Consider the following 17,009-nt stretch of genomic DNA (forward strand, 5'->3'; position numbering starts at 1 on the left):
AAATGGTATTAAAACTGGAGTTCATGGAGCACTGGGTGTGGTGCAAAAACAATGAATACTGTTATGCTGAAAAGAAAAAGAAAAGAGAAAAAAACTGGAGTAAGGATCTCGGTACTTCATGATGATCCTTCTAGAATCTAAAGAGTGTCATTTCATGCTGTTTGGTTAGTTATCTGTCAATAACATGTCAACACAAAGTAAACAGGAGAGATTTTACCACCTATTCAATCGAGTACAATCTATCATAGTTGCTGAGTAAGCCCCAGTTGATGGTTTTTCTTTTTTTCTAATGCAAGTATCCGATTTATGCTTTGATGTCTAGACATCCACTCAGAAAAGCAAACACTTCAAAGATTTCTATCTAGAATAAGCACATTGCCATCCACCAGATAAAGAGCCAGCTCCCCACCCCCTAGAGTCCTTGGTTTTAGAGATCTTGGTTGGTTTAGATAACCTACCATCTGTGCCACTTATTTTCTCTTCCTATGCTTTAAATTCTCTTTTATGTATTAAATTCATCACTAAAGAGCGAACCCAGGATACTCTAGGCTCCCATCCTTCACACCAATAAAAGCAGAACCCAGGCCTGCTCTCTTTCTCTATCCATGATCTTCCTATGTGGCCTCAGGTGTACCATGTGGTTTCCAGGACCTGTGAGTAATAAACCTTGTCTCTTTCAGAGTTACTTGGTGGTTATTGCTGAGCATGTCTTGCAATCATTTTAAGAACCACAAGGGTCTATCTAGCCAAAATATTGGTTATCAATAGCCTTCGAACAGCAAAAAACAAAACATTTATACTATCCTCCCTCTTAAGGAAAGCAGCAGGAAATATCATAAATTCTACACTACTCTCTGTTGATTAAAATGTTTTTACATTTGAATCCTGTACTTAAGACTGTGTTTCAGAAAGCGCCCAAAAAACTAGATACGAGCTCAAAAACTCATAGAAGAGGTAGCTGCCCCCGTGCTTCTGCATCCATTACATTTTTCACTAAAAGTATATATCCAATATAGAAGCTTACCTTGTTCTTGAAAAGAAGGAAAAGACAATCCTGAACTGTGAGTCTGAAATCAGAAATTCAGACCTGCAAGAATGTATAAACAATTTTGGAGCATATCTCAGATATTGGTCAAAATCTTCCAAGGTGTCTGAAAATGTTCCAAGGTGTCTGAGACATGGAGAAATAAAGAAGGATCATGAACATGGAGCTAGGAAGCCAAGTTTCAAGTCTTGCAATTACCTTGGATTTTTCTTTGTGTTAGGAGAGTCATTTACCTTACACTGAGCTCAGTTTCCTTGTTAATGGCATAGAAAAAATAAAATCAATTCTCCCCTGATTTCACAAAATGTTATCTGTTAATGAGTGTGGGTCTATGAATATCTTTTGTAGAGGTTATCCTTTCAATATAGAATAATCTAATTATTATCTTGGGTTTTCCCCCCCAGCTCTGGTTGCAGAGTCACTGCCAACTCTCCATTTGGGGAAAGACTGGTGTGTGTACTAAAAAGCGTTAGCATTAATTTGCATAAATGGTGACTGAATGGGTATACTCAGGGTCTGGTCCCTTTAAAATATTTTCAGGTGGAGTCATGATATGATTTCAGAGCCTGATGAATGAGAACCAGGAGAAATATGTAGGCATAAAATTCCTAGGGGATGTGAGCCCAGTGATGGGTATTAGGGAAGGTATGTACTGCAGAAGCAAACAACGAATCATGGAACACTACAACAAAAACTAATGATGTACTGTATGGTGACTAAAGTAATAAAAAAATTTTAAAAAATTTCCTAGGGGACAGGCCCCTATGAGGGCAATCACTTCTATCTAGGGAAGAAGCAATTAAACTAGATATAGGCATATATTTTGTTGCATTGAGTAGCACAGAGATGCATTTGTGAAAATAGTTTTCCTTGCCAGGGTATGTGAGTGGCTCATTTGGTTTAGCATCTGCCTTCTGCTTAGGTTGTGATCCCAGGGTCCTGGGATTGGGTCCTTCACTGGGCTCCTTACTCAGTTGGGAGCCTGCTTCTCCCTCTGCCTGTCCTCTAGACCCCCCTCTCCCCACCCCGGCTTGTGCATTCTCTCTCTCTCTCTGAGACAAATAAATTAGTAAAATCTTCAAAAAAAATTTTCCTTCCCTCAATTTTATTAAGTTGTCATTCAGTACATAAATACTGGGTATAATATTTTTGCATTTTTTTATATTATTGATATTTAGAATATGTTCTAAAAACATTTTGGTTTTGGTTTACCATCTATTTTATTTATTTCACTGTTTCCTCTTTCCATTATTTTACTTGTTATAATTAAATTGTAAGCTACTGGATTTTTAGAGATCGATAAATGAAATCCCTGTTTTTCTTTCTTGTGTTTACAACAAACTGACAATATGGCACATTGGCCAAAAATATGGAAAGTAAATTCAGCCTTAATACTAAGAAATCTGTTCAGAAATTCAATTCAGGTCTGTAGACAGATGGGCTTCTTTACTACCCTGAATTACCCTGTCACAACAGATGCTCTTAATGCTCTATCCACATCCCCCAGGCATTCACGTGGCTCCAAAAGTGAGAGTTGGGGACTCAAAAAAAACATGTATAGGTGGTCAAAGGTACAAGTTATATGATAAATAAGTTCTGAGGATATGATGTACATTGTGATAACTATAATTAATAATACTGGTATATATATTTGAAGGTTTCTAAGATATTAGATCTTAAAAGTTGTCATAATAAGACTAAAAAAAACCTTGTAACTATGTGAGGTCATACATGTTAGCCATTGTTACGGTCATTTCTTTTATTCCATGACTTTATATATTATTTTACTTAAATTCAAGTTAGTTAACATATAGTATCTTATTAATTTCAGGGTAGAATTTAGTGATTCATCAGGTGCATATAACATGCAGTGCTCACTATGCCAAGTGCCCTCTTTAATGTCCATCACCGAACCCAACCTCCCACCCACCTCTACTCGAGCAACCCTCAGGTTTTTTTTTTTCAGTCCATAGATAAATTACTCTCTTAAGGCTCATTTCCTTCTTTGTTTTTATCTTATTTTATTTTACCTTACCTTCCTCTGGGTTCATCAATTTTGTCTCTTAAATTCTACATATGAGTGAAATCATATGGTATTTGCCTTTCTCTGACTGACTTATTTCGCTTAGCATAATATACTCTAGTTCCACCCACATTGCTGCAAATTGCAAAATTTTATTCTTTTTCATGGATGAGTAATATTACTGTGTGTGTGTGTGTGTGTGTGTGTGTGTGTGTGTGTGTGTGTGTGTGATGTGAGATACATATATATCCCACATCTTCTTTAACCATTCATCTGTTGATGAGCATCTGGGCTCTAGTTTGTCTATGGTGGACATTGCTGCTGCAAACATTGAGGGTTGCAATTATTTCAAATAATTATGTTGTGTCTTAAAATTACATTATGTGTTATATCAATTACATCTTAATAAACTAGAAAAAACAAAATTTGAATGGTCAATGTAATTAACCAGATTGAGGAGAAAAAACACACAATTATATGATTTATTACTTCATAAAAAGTATTTGCCAAAATCTCCAATGACTTCATGATAACTAGAAATCTTAGAAGTGAACTTCTTCAAAATTATAAAAAGCATTAATGAAAAACCCACAGCAAACATCATACCTGAATGTGAAAGAGTGAAATACTCCCCTATAAGATCACATGGTAGACAGTGTGCCTGCTTTCACCACTTTTATTCAAAGTTGGGCTGAAAGTTCTATCTAGAGTAATTACACAAGACAATAAGAATTATAAGGCACAGAAATTGGAAAGGAAAAAATCACATGATTTTCAGATGATATGATCTTATATAAAGAAAACCTAAACAATGTGTAAGAAACTATTAGCTAATAAACTTATTGACCAATCAAAAATAAATTGTGCTTACATACACTAGCAATAAACAATCCCAGAGAAAATTAAGGGAAAAAATTCCACTTAAAACAGCATCCTTATGTTAAAATACAGAGGAATAAATTTAACCAAGGGATGAAAGGGATGGGTGCCTGGCTGGCTCAGTCAGTTAAGTGACTGCGTTCAGCTCAGGTCATGATGCTGGAGTCCTGGGATTGAGTCTTGCATCAGGCTCCACAAGAAGTCTGCTTCTCCCTCTTACCTTCTCCTCGCTCATGCTCTCTCTCACTGTCTCTCTCTCAAATAAACAAATACAATCTTTAAAAAAAAAGGGGGGGGGAAGGAAGGGCTTTACACTGAAACTACCAAACAAATTGCTGAAATTCAAGGAGGCCTAAATAAATGGAAAGACAGTCTATGTTCATGGATTGGAAGATATGATGCTGTTTACTGGCAATATTATCCAAAGCGACCTAGAGGATTAATGAAAATTCATATCATACTAAAATGGAATTTCAAGGGACCATGAATAGCCAAACAATATCAAGAAGGACAAACAAAGTATGAGGACTCATACTTCTTGATTTCCAAACATAATACAAATATGAAATAATCAAAGAAATTTGATATTGCCTTAAGGATAGAGACATAGATCAACTGACTAGAACTGAGAGACAAGAAATATATTTCTTGTTTGTGTGTGTGTGTGTGTGTATATATATATATATGTGTGTGTGTATATATATATATCCAATTGATTTTTGACAAAGATGTTAAGTCCAGTTAATTGGAAAAGAAGTCATCAACAAATGGTGCTGAGACAACGAGATGCCCAAATGCAAAAGAATAAATTTGGACCCCTTCCACACTCAACATATAAAAAACCAGCTCAAAATGGCTGATGACCAAAATATGAGATCTAAAAACATAAAACCATCAGAAAATATGGGGAAAAATCTACACATTGGGTCTGGAAATGGTTTCTCATGTATTACACCAAACACAAGCAACAACAACAAAAAAACATGCTTCTCCATACCTTCACTTTCAGTCTGGATGTGTTCTTAGGTTCAAAGAAGGACCATCTGTACCCCAGTGTTCATAGCAGCAATGGCCACAGTCGCCAAACTGTGGAAAGAATGAAGATGCCCTTCAAAGAAGATGCCCCTCAACAGATGAATGGATAAAGAAGATGTGGTCCATATATACTATGGAGTACTATGCCTCCATCAGAAAGGATGCATACCCAATTTTTGTATCCACATGGACAGGACTGGAGGAGATTATGCTGAGTGAAATAAGTCAAGTAGAGGGAGTCAATTATCATATGATTTCGCTTATCTGTGGAGCATAAGGAATAACACGGAGGACATGGGGAGATAGAGAGGAGAAGGGAGTTGGGGGAAATTGGAGGGTGGGATGAACCATGAGAGACTGTGGACTCTGAGGAGCTAACTGAGGGTTTTGGAGGGGAGGGGGGTGGGAAGTTAGGTGAGCCTGGTGGTGGGTATTGTGGAGGGCATGTATTGCATGGAGCACTGGGTGTGGTGCATAAATAATGAATTTTGGGACACTGAAGAGAAATATAAATGAATAAATAAAAATTTTAAAAAGAAATTAAAAAAATGGGTCTACCCCATGGCCCTGCAATTGCACTTCTGTTTATTTACACCAGAGATACAGATACAGTGAAATGAAGGGCCATCTGTACCCCAGTGTTCATAACAGCGATGGCTACAGTTGCTAAACTGTGGAAAGAACCAAGATGCCCTTCAGCAGATGAATGGATAAAGGAGATATGGACCATATACAATGAAAGATTATGCCTCCATCAGAAAGGATGAATACCCAACTTTTGTGTCAACATGGACAGGACTGGAGGAGATTATGCTGAGTGACATAAGTCAAGCAGAGAAAGCCAATGATCATATGGTTTCACTTACTGGTGGAGCATAAGGAATAACATGGAGGACATTGGGAGAAGGAGAGGAGAAGTAAGTTGGGGGAAATCAGAGGGGGAGATGAACCATGAGAGACTGTGGACTCTGAGAAACAACCTGAGGGGTCTGGAGGGGAGGGCATAGGGGGTTGGGTGAGCCTGGTGGTCAGTATTAAGGAGGGCATGTATTGCATGGAGTACTGGGTGTGGTGCATCAACAATGAATCTTAGAACACTGAAAAAATAAAATAAAATTTAATATTGAAAAAGAAAGAAAAGAAGAGTGGATTTCAAACTTTTGTGTATCAAAGTATGTCTTCAAGAAAGTGAAAAGGAGGGTGCCTGGGTGGCTCAGTGGGTTAAGCCGCTGCCTTCGGCTCAGGTCATGATCTTAGGGTCCTGGGATTGAGTCCCGCATCGGGCTCTCTGCTCAGCAGGGAGCCTGCTTCCCTCTCTCTCTCTCTCTGGCTGCCTCTCCAGCTACTTGTGATCTCTCTCTGTCATATTAATAAATAAAATCTTAAAAAAAAAAGAAAGTGAAAAGGAAATCTACAGAATGGGAGATAAAATTTGCAAATCATATTTCTGATGAGGACATAATATGTAAGATATATAAGGAACACAAAGAACTCAACAACAGAAAAACCAATAGCTCAGTTGAAAAATGGACAAGGCACCTGAACACACATTTCATTGAAAAAGATTTACTACAAGCCAATAAGCCCATGAAAATATGCTCAAAATAATGAGCATTAAGGGAAAGTAAATCAAAATCACAAGATACATTTTCACACCCATTAGGATGGCCATTATTAAAAAAATGGAACTAACAATTTGTATCAAGAATGTGGATAAATTGGAACCATTGTACATTGTTGGTGGGAATGTAAAATGAGACAGATGCTACTGAAAACAGGTTGGTGGTCTTCAAAAGTTAAGCATAAAATTATTGCATTAACCAGCAGTTCTGCTCATAGTAATATTATCAGAGAATGAAAACAGGTCCTCACACAATACTTGTGCATGAATGCAAATAGTTATGCTGCATTATTAACAATTGCCAATAGGTGAAAAACATCGAACTGTCCATCAATTGAAAATGGATGAAAAGATGTGGTATATACATACAATGGAATATTATTCAGCCATAAAAAGAAATTAATTACTGATACAGTGCACCACAGATGAGCCACAAAAACATTAAACTGAAAAAAGAAGTCATACATAAAAAAAATCACATATTATATGATTCTATTTACATGACATATCCATGATAGGTGAATCCATAGAGATTGAAGGCAGATATTGGTTCCCAGGGGCAGGGGGCCTTAATGGGTGTAGGGTCTTTGTGAATGAAAAAGTCTTTTGGAATGAAATAGAGGTGATGGTTGCAGAACACTTTGAATGTGCCAAATACTACCGAGTTGCACACTTTGTTTATTTTTGTTATTGAATTAAATTTGAACTGATTTAGTTATGTTAATCGCACATAAATTAAAAAAGGAGAAGGATAGGGAAATTAGATGATAGGAGGAGAAAATAATGTGACCACAAAAGTAGAGATTGAACTGATGGTAATAAAACCAGGAATATGGGTCAGCCATCTGAAGATGAAATATACAAGGGACAGAGTCTCCCCTTGACACTCTGGAGACTGATGCTTTTATTTCATCCCAGTGAAACTGATTTCCAACAACTGGCCTCCAGAGCTGTGAGAAAGCAAATGTGTGTTATTTGAAGGCCCCAGAGTGTGCTCAATTGTTACAGCAGCCCTAGGAAACTTGTATAAAATCTTTATGATCTTTGTTGTGTTCAACTGTATTCTCAATTTAATGTGTGACTGCAGCATAACCTAATGTGTTCAGTTGTTTGTGTTCTGTTTTTACAAACAGATACTGAGTTTCTCTGGTTCCTCTTATATGCAGCTTTTCATTCCTTAAAATCTTTTACTGAGCCTTAACTCTGATCTAGGCCTGAGTCTTTGTTAGACACCAGACAAGAAATTGTACTAGGATGCATAGAACTTTTATTTTAACAGGGAAAACAAACAAACAAACAAAAAGGAATAAACACACAAAATGAATATACAATGTTTTGATCAGTATCATGAAGGAAAAGATGATAGATGCAAATATTTGTGGGTTTTTCCATGTTACTTTGTTTCTACACAAGCTCACATTTCATCAGATACTCTTGAGTTCTATGAAATAGACGTTAGTCTAGGTTCTGAGAATACATACCTAAGTAAGATAATATTTTTGGTCTCCAAGGTTTGCAATTCAGGACCAAGTTAAACCTACAAAAACAAACCAATATAATCTATAAACGTTTTAATAGTTCTATGGAGAAGGTTGACAAATTAGATTAATGAAAGGATAAGAAAAGGAATAGAAGGGAAAGGATGCAAATACATTTTGAGCAGCTACTCTGCTTCAAGCACTGTGCTAAGATTTGGCTCATTCAGTACCCATTTAATATAAGCCTGTGAAACTAATGGGCATTAGTTTCCCCATTAGAAACTCAGAACCCTTAAATAACTGGCCCTATATCATAAAGTCTGGCTTGGAATGAAATTCACATTGAATTTGTCCTCTCTCCAAAACCTGTGCTAATTTTATTGGAGCTAGGCACTTTGGGTATGATATGGAGGCTGGGTGAGGATTCACAAAGAAATCATTGTAGAATCAAACTGTATTGGAGAAATTGATGTTTTTTTCCAGGCTATATCTTCCCCAATCCCACAACAGCATCCAGATGGTCATATGTGAAGCGCTCTCTATCTGTTAGTGTAAATAATATTAGCTGCCAACAAGCAAACTCCAGAATGGCAATGGCATGACCACAGAAGTTTTTCTTGCTTGCATATGGTTCCATTAGTTGTTCTGTAGGAATGTACACAGACATTCATTTGTACCAGTTCTTTCCATTTAGTGGTTTTGTCATCACTTGTGGTCTGAATTCTCTTCACCCAGCTGGTGATGAATAGAATGAACAGGACATCACATGGGGAGGTTCATGGGCAGACTTGGAAGTGGCATATATGACCTGTACTCACATTCCATGGACAAGAACCAAGCACATGGTCAAATTAACTATATGAAGTGTGGAAACATAGAGCCTATGTATGTTTCCAAGAGTAAATATAGTTTGGAAAAGAACTAACCAGTATTTTCCATTGTAATGCTTATGAACATCAAATATCCATCTTATACTTTCTCTCATACAGAAAATTTATTATCCCCTCCACAAAGGAAACAACCTAAATCCCAATTAACCAACACAGAAGCACAATGTCCAGGCTTTCCTACAGGTTAAATGGTCTTCTCTACCCAGTCCATGTGTGGCTCCTTGTTGCCCAGCAATTATACAAAGAAAATATAGTTCATTCCACATTCACACCCAGTAAATAGTGTTGGGCCTGAACAAAGATAATTGGGGAAAAAAGAGCCTCCATTCCGAACAGTCAGCAAAGAAAGACACATAAAATTTCAGTTTAGAAAATCTTATGGAATTGACAGTAAGTAGTCTGCTCCACCTGGTGACTGGATATATGACCCTGACTTTTCTTCCTGGGGAAAATTCCATTATCCACTGTTTTCCTTACTACATGTTCAAATCTTTTAAATTTTTTTCTTATCCATTATTTTTTATTACCATTATGGAAGTACATCAAGGAAAAAACTAAGTGTAACACAACAATAACAAGGAAGGTTTATCCATAAACTGCTTTCATTAAAAAATATCATATTTGTTCAGCATTTCAGATGCTTGGACCTGTTATTAAATTAAATAAATAAACAAAATTTGAGTGATCGACATGTTTTAATACTCTATATGGGCATGAACATTGAGTTATGACATAGAGAAGATTTAAGTGGGATGAAAAAACTTCTGTGAATTCTAGATCACTAGAAGATTAATCCTGAAGAATATCTTGTCTTCTCAAAACTCTTCTTTATAGCATTCTTGACCTCTTTGTTCCTCAAGCTATACACAATAGGGTTCAGCATTGGGATGACCATAGTATAGAACACAGATGCAATTTTGTCTGTGTCCATGGAATGATGGGAACTTGGTTGTAAGTACATGACAATGACTGTCCCATAAAACAAGGAAACTGCAACAAGATGAAAAGCACAGGTAGACAAAGCCTTCTGGTATCCCTCACCTGACTGTATCTTCAAAACAGTGATAAATATGAACATGTAGGAAATCAAGATTATAAGAAGGGCAAAAAAGATATTAAAGCTTGAAATAAGCATGAGAATCAACTCATTAATGTCTTTGTCTGAGCAAGTCAGAGTCATGACTGCTGGAATATCACAGAAAAAATGATGGACCACATTGGACATACAGAAAGAGAGACTGAATGTATCTCTAATATCAATAGCAGCAGTTAGAAAAGCAAAGACGTAAGAGCCTATGGCCAGACGAGCACACACACCTGTCGTCATGGTGGTGGTGTAATGGAGGGGTTTACACACTGCTGCATAGCGGTCAAAAGCCATTGCAGCTAAGAGGTAGTTTTCCACAGTTGCAAAGAATACAAAAAAGAACATCTGCACAGCACATGCATTGTAGGAGATGACCTTGTCTCCTATAAGTAATCCAGCCATGACCTTGGGAGTGACTGTTGAGGAGTAACAAAAGTCCACCAGAGACAGGTTACTGAGGAAGAAGTACATGGGAATGTGCAGACGAGAGTCCAGCAGGATCAGCATGATCATCCCCAGGTTCCCAATCAGAGTGACGAGGTAGATAAGGGTAAACATTAGAAAGAGAGGACCCTGCAACTCTGGGGCATTGGTTAGTCCCAGCAGGATGAATTCTTTCACCTCTGTGTTATTCTTCATATCACAAGATGTTCTATGGCAAAGAAAGGAACACAATGATGAATGAAACTGGTTGCACAGAAATGGAAATGTATAAGCATTATTCTATTAGAGTAATAATTTGTTCTTTAATATTCTCTATTTCTAAAGCATGTCATGGCAACCCAATTTAGTGACAACTCTCTCTAGAGTAATAAGCTTTTGGATAATGAGTGTCCTTACAGATCACATTCCCAACTTCTAGATTATGTATATGAGTAAACTGAGTTGCAGGAAAGGCTAACAAGTTATCCAAGTTCACATGTTTGGAATGAATCTATCTCCTATATCATATCTTTTAAATCTAACAAGTTACACTTCCACAGTGCTCTCATGCCAGGTGCTCTGTATGTGTATATTTATTTAATCTTCTCATCAGTCCTATTAGATTGTTTAGTTATTCCTCTCCTATAGATACCTAGTAATTTGGCAACTGAAAGATCAAGTAGTTTATATAAGTTTAGTTAGGTATTAATGGACAAAGCCAAGCTTTAGACACAAAAGGATTCCCAACCTAAGAGTTGTTAATAAATTTTTTTTATGTAATTAGATTTTATTTAAACTCTCTCAGCCATGTTTCATATTTTTCAATGTAGAAGCTTTGCATATATTTATCACATTTAACTCTATTTCATGTTTTTGATGCTATTAGGAATAATGTAAATTTAATTTCTGATTGTTTATTGCTAGTATATAGAATTACCATTGAGTTTTTTTTAATTAATTTTTTATTTTTTATAAACATATACTTTTCTACAAAGAAGACATCCAGATGACCATTGAGTTTTGAATATTGACCTTCTGACCTGCAAACTTATTCAATTTACTTATTACTCTTGCTAAGATTTTTGTAGATTAGATAAATTCTCAATGTATACAATAATGTCATCTGCAATTAAAACAAACTTATTTTTTCTTTACTATCTAATTGCCTTTTTAAATTGAATGTCTTATTGCACTAGTTTCAATCTGCACTAAAATGTCATATAGAAGTATTGAGAGCAGACATATTTTCTTGGCTTTAATTTTTTTATTAGAATTTTTATTTATTTTTTCTTTCTTTCTTATTTATTTTTATTTTTTTAATTTATTTTTTATTTATTTTCAGCATAACAGTATTCATTATTTTTTCACCACACCCAGTGCTCCATGCAATCCGTACCCACCACCTGGTACCCCAACCTCCCACCCCCTCGCCACTTCAAACCCCTCAGATTGTTTTTTAGAGTCCATAGTCTCTCATGGTTCACCTCCCCTTCCAATTTCCCCCAACTCCCTTCTCCTTAATGAAAAGCATGGTGTCTCATCATTTAGTATAATGATATCAGAAGATTATCACATATGTTCTATATCAGGCTGAGGGCATTCCCTTTTATTTCTTATTTGTTGAATTTACTTTGGGGGGGTATTGGAGAGGGCACGGATTGCATGGAGCACTGGGTGTGGTGCAAAAACAATGAATACTGTTACGCTGAAAATAAATTAATAAAAAAATAAAACATACTTCGACATGTAATGAATTTGAATTAACCTTAATGTCATTCATTACTTGTCTCTATTGTGCTGAACTTAATGCCTGGAATAGAATAGTTACATAGTTCACAGATAAATGCATAGTAGGTGCAGTGGACTAGATGCAGCATGAGAGCCATGTGCAATCAACAAAGGCAATTCTGAACAGAAGGTGTAGCATTGGATGTTAAGGCTTGTTCTCTGAGAATCATGTGTATACAATCACATATCACCCCTACCATTTATGACTGGGAGACATTGGTCCTAACTTCTCTAAGTCTCTATCCACCACCAAAATGAAAGTGCTGTTGGAACCTACCTCAAAGGATTATTGTAAGAATTTAAAGACATTGTGTATAAAAAGAGTTAGAATAATGAGGGTACCAAGCACAGTCCTAAAGAGTAGTAGCTATAATATTTTTAACATAGAACAATGGTCTCTATGTTGGTGTAGGAAAGTAAAGTGACAGATATAGGGGGCTGGGTTTTTTTAAAAAAATGTTATTTTACTTTTTCAGTGTTCCAAGATTCATTGTTTATGTACCACACCCAGTGCTCCATGAAATACGTACCCTCCCCAATATCCACCACCAGTCTGGGTTTAAGTCTGTTAACCTTAACCTTTGATTTGCCTTTTTGTACATGCTGTGTACACAGATGTTTGGTTTTCTCCCTATTTTTCACTCTGTGCTCATGGCTATGTCAATCACTTTGTAGGAGAACCGAGAGATCTTCAAGTTTTTCTTTTCTTAATTTCTTTCTTGAGACACACATTTTACCCTATCCCTCTTTCTTAGACCCGTTCTTATGTCATTCCTAAGAACACTGAGCTGGATCACAGATATTGATGGGTGAAAATTCATGGCATGGGGGTTGATACTAATCTGAAGATCTATTCATGAGAAAAAATCACAAATCTTTATATTTTTACTTGAAGCTTTGTGAAAGACATACATTCTTTGGTAACCGCTATTCTTTACCATCTCCCTCCTGGGTCCTAAACACATTTCTTCTTTTGCATGTCTTCACCTTAAAGTATTTGTGTTTGTCAACACCTCATCCACATAATATTTTATTATGATAACACATATATATCATTTGCTGTGTTCTATGATGACTAATAGCTCTCCTGAGGTTAGCAGCAGCTTAAAATTCCTGTTTATGTGTAACCAGTCTCATAGATCAAGAGATAAATAATATGGATAATAGATGATACTGATGATGATGATAATGATCATGGTTATGATGGTAAATAGAGCAGAAGAGAAAGAGATATAAATTGGGTATGTACACACGCTTGTGCGCGCGCGCACACACAAATAACCTTATTTACTGCTAAGAAAATGAGGAGTTGAGAAGTTATGTGTCTTCTTAAAATTCTACACCTAGGATGAGATAGTTAAGATATAGATACCTGTCCAACTGATCCTAATGCCTGTAGCTTTAATCATTGTATTGTCAGATTTTCTAGATGAACAGGTAATAATGGAGTAGGTTGTAGGGAAATAATAGTGAAAAATATGTAAGGGTCTTAGTGGCTTCCTGATGATCTTTCTGGAAAGAAAGAAAGCATCATTTCACTGTGTTTGGTTAGCTATCCCCTCAGTGACAAAACACACAGTAAATAGAACTTATTTAACACCTACCTAATTAGAGTACCATCTATCACAGGGTTTTCTTAACCTCTTAAGAAAAGCAGCATGGAAAAAAAAAAAAAAAGAAAGAAAGAAAAGCAGCGTGGAATTTCAGAAATATTTCTCTGCACTTCCCTGATTACAGGGTTTTCCCCTGGCTCCTATACTTATGCCAATATTCAGAAATAGTGTTCAAACAACCGGATAGGAGCTCAAAAACTCACAGAAGATGTAGACACCCTAATGCTTCTGCATCAATTACAGTTTTCACTGCAAGTGTAGATTGAATCTAGAAACTTACCTTACTTTTGAAAAGAAAGGAAAGACAGTGCTGAATTGTGAGTCTGCAATCAGAAATTCAGCCCCAAAAGTATGTTGTAATTAATGTTGGAGAAATTCTGTCTCATGTTCTGGTCGAGACATTCTGAGTTCTCTGAAGCATGATGATACGGAGAAAGGATCATTAATATGGGGCTTCCTAGGAAGCCTGTACTTAAGCAGTGCATCTACCATGGATTTTTTGAAGTATTCAGAAGATTATTTACCTCCTACTGATGTCAGTTTCCTTATTTATGATAAGGAGATAATTAAATTATCTGTCCCACAGACTTTTTAGAATTGTATTTGTGACCAGCACATGAGGGCAGATGTAAGCCCTTAGTAAGAGCTTAAATTTTCAACATGAAAGAATTTAATTTTTATTTCAGGATGTCTTCTCTGCCTGTCATTGCAGACTCACTGCAAATACCCAGTTTGGTGTCTACAACAAGGTTAGGTTTTAGTTCAATAAATGATGAATAAATGGGCTCCGCCCAAAATCTAACTTTAAACATCATGTAGCATCATGATGGAATTTCAGCCCATAATGAACAAGAACAAGGAGAAAATTGTACAGGTATGGAAATCTTGGGGGAAAAGACCCCTGTGAGGGCAAACACCTCTCCTCATCCCAATTATATAAGGCAGAAACAATTAAACTGTATTCAATGACGTAATTTGGTATGTTGTGTAACACATACATACATTGGCAATATTGCTCTCCTTTCTCTCTCCTCCCCCACTTAAAAAATTAAGGTGAATTTTGGTGCACCTGGGTGGCTCAGTTGGTTAAGTGAGGTTATGATCTCAGAGTCCTGGAATTCTTCCTGCGTTGGGTTGCCTGCCAACCAGGGGGTCAGCTCAGCTGAGGGTCTGCTTCACCCTCTCCCTCTGCCCCTCACCCCTGCTTGTACTCGCTTGTTCTCTTTCTGTCTTTCAAATAACTAAATACAATCTTTTAGAGAATTATGGTGACTTTTACATACACTGAGTGGTTTTGTTTAATTAATTTATATTTATTATTATTTTTGATATTTGTTTTTTGAATTTAATTTTTTCAGTGTTCCAAGATTCATTGTAGATGCACCACGCCCAGTGCTCCATGCAATATGTGCCATCCTTAATACCCACCACCAGGCTTACCTAACCCCCAGCCTCCCTCCCCTCCAAAACCTTAAGTTAGTTCTCACAGTCCAGTCTCTTATGGTTCATCTCCCCTTCCATCATCTCATGGTTCATCTTTCCCTCAATTCACTTTTCCTTTCTTTCTCTTAATGTCCTCCATGTTATTCCTTATGCTCCACAAGTAAGGTAAACCAATGATACTTGACTTTCACTGCTTGATTTATTTCACTCAGCTTAATTTCTTCCAGTTCCATCCATGTTGACACAAAAGTCAGGTATTCATCTTTTCTGATGGAGGCATAATATTCTATTGTATATATGGACCACATCTTCTTTATCCATTCATCTGTTGAAGGGCATTTTGGCTCTTTCCACAGTTTGGTGATTGTGGCCATTGCTGCTATGAATATTGGGGTACAGATGGCCCTTCTCTTCACGACATCTGTATCTTTGGGGTAAATACCCAGTAGTGCAATTTCAGGGTCATGGGGTAGCTCTGTTTTTAATTTCTTGAGGAATCTCCACAGTGTTTTCCAAAGTGGCTGCACCAACTTGCATTCCCACCAACAGTGTAAGAGGGTTCCCCTTTCTCCACATCCTCTCCAACACTTGTCGTATCTTGTCTTGTTAATTTGTGCCATTCTAACTGGTGTAAGATGATATCTCAGTGTAGTTTTGATTTGAATCTCCCTGATGGCTAATGATGATTAACATTTTTTTACATGTGTCTGTTAGCCATTTTTATGTCTTTGGAGAAGTGTCTGTTCATGTCTTCTGCCCATTTTTCCTATAGATCTTTGATCTCAGCCCTTTATCTGTTATGTCATTTGCAAATAGCTTCTCCTATTCTGTGGGTTGCCTCTTAGTTTTGTTCACTTTTCCTTTGCTGTGCAAAGGCTTTTTATATTGATGAAGTCCCAAAAGTTCATTTTTGTTTTTGTTTTCCTTGCCTTTAGAGATATATCTTGAAAGAAGTCACTGTGGCCAATGTTGAAGAGGTTACTGCCTATATTCTCCTTGAGGACTTTGATGGATTCCTAGCTCATCTTGAGATTTTTCATCCATTTAGAGTTTTATCTTTATGTAGAGTTTATCTTTGTGTAAGACAATTTCATTTTTGTGTAATTTATTTATTTATATAATATATTTCATTTTGTGTAATTTCATTTATCTTTGTGTAAGACAGTTTCATTCTTCTGCATGTGGCTGTCCAGTTTTCCCAACACCATTTGTTGAAGAGACTGTCTTTTTTCCATTGGACATTCTTTCCTGCTTTGTCAAAGATATAATTTACTATAGAGTTGAGAGCCCATTTCTGGGTTCTCTATTCTGCTCCATTGATCTATGTGTCTGTTTCTGTGCCAATACCATGCTGCCTTGATGATCACAACTTTGTAATATAGCTTGAAGTCAGCTATATTATGATGTGATGCTCCCAACTTTGGTATTCTTTTTCAACATTCCCCCAGGGATTCAGTGTCTCTTCTGATTCCATACAAATTTTAGGATTGTTTGTTTCAGCTCCATGAAAATGTCAATAAATATTTTGATAAGTATCTCATTGAATATGTAGATTGCTTTGGGCAGCATAGACATTTTAACAATGTTTATTCTTCCAGTCCATGAGCATGGAATGTTTTTCCATTTGTTTGTGTCTTCCTCAATTTTTTTCATCAGGGTTTTGTAGTTTCTGGAGTATAGATCC

At 36.6% G+C, this 17,009-nt stretch overlaps 1 protein-coding gene across 1 annotated transcript; it reads right to left on the minus strand.

Annotated features, from left to right (window-relative positions):
- Nucleotides 1–9,752: 9,752 nt before the first annotated feature.
- LOC116599539 (olfactory receptor 5B17-like) lies at nucleotides 9,753–10,697 on the minus strand. The gene has a single exon (XM_032359425.1). The coding sequence runs from the start codon at nucleotides 10,695–10,697 to the stop codon at nucleotides 9,753–9,755; it is 945 nt and encodes a 314-aa protein (XP_032215316.1).
- Nucleotides 10,698–17,009: the final 6,312 nt, after the last annotated feature.

The sequence above is a fragment of the Mustela erminea genome, chromosome 9 (genome assembly GCF_009829155.1).
Source record: "Mustela erminea isolate mMusErm1 chromosome 9, mMusErm1.Pri, whole genome shotgun sequence".
NCBI lineage: Eukaryota > Metazoa > Chordata > Mammalia > Carnivora > Mustelidae > Mustela > Mustela erminea.

What these genes read in the sequence shown, in the direction of transcription:
- LOC116599539 (XM_032359425.1), bottom strand. Translation starts at nt 10,697, where the DNA reads ATGAAGAATAACACAGAGGTGAAAGAATTCATCCTGCTGGGACTAACC.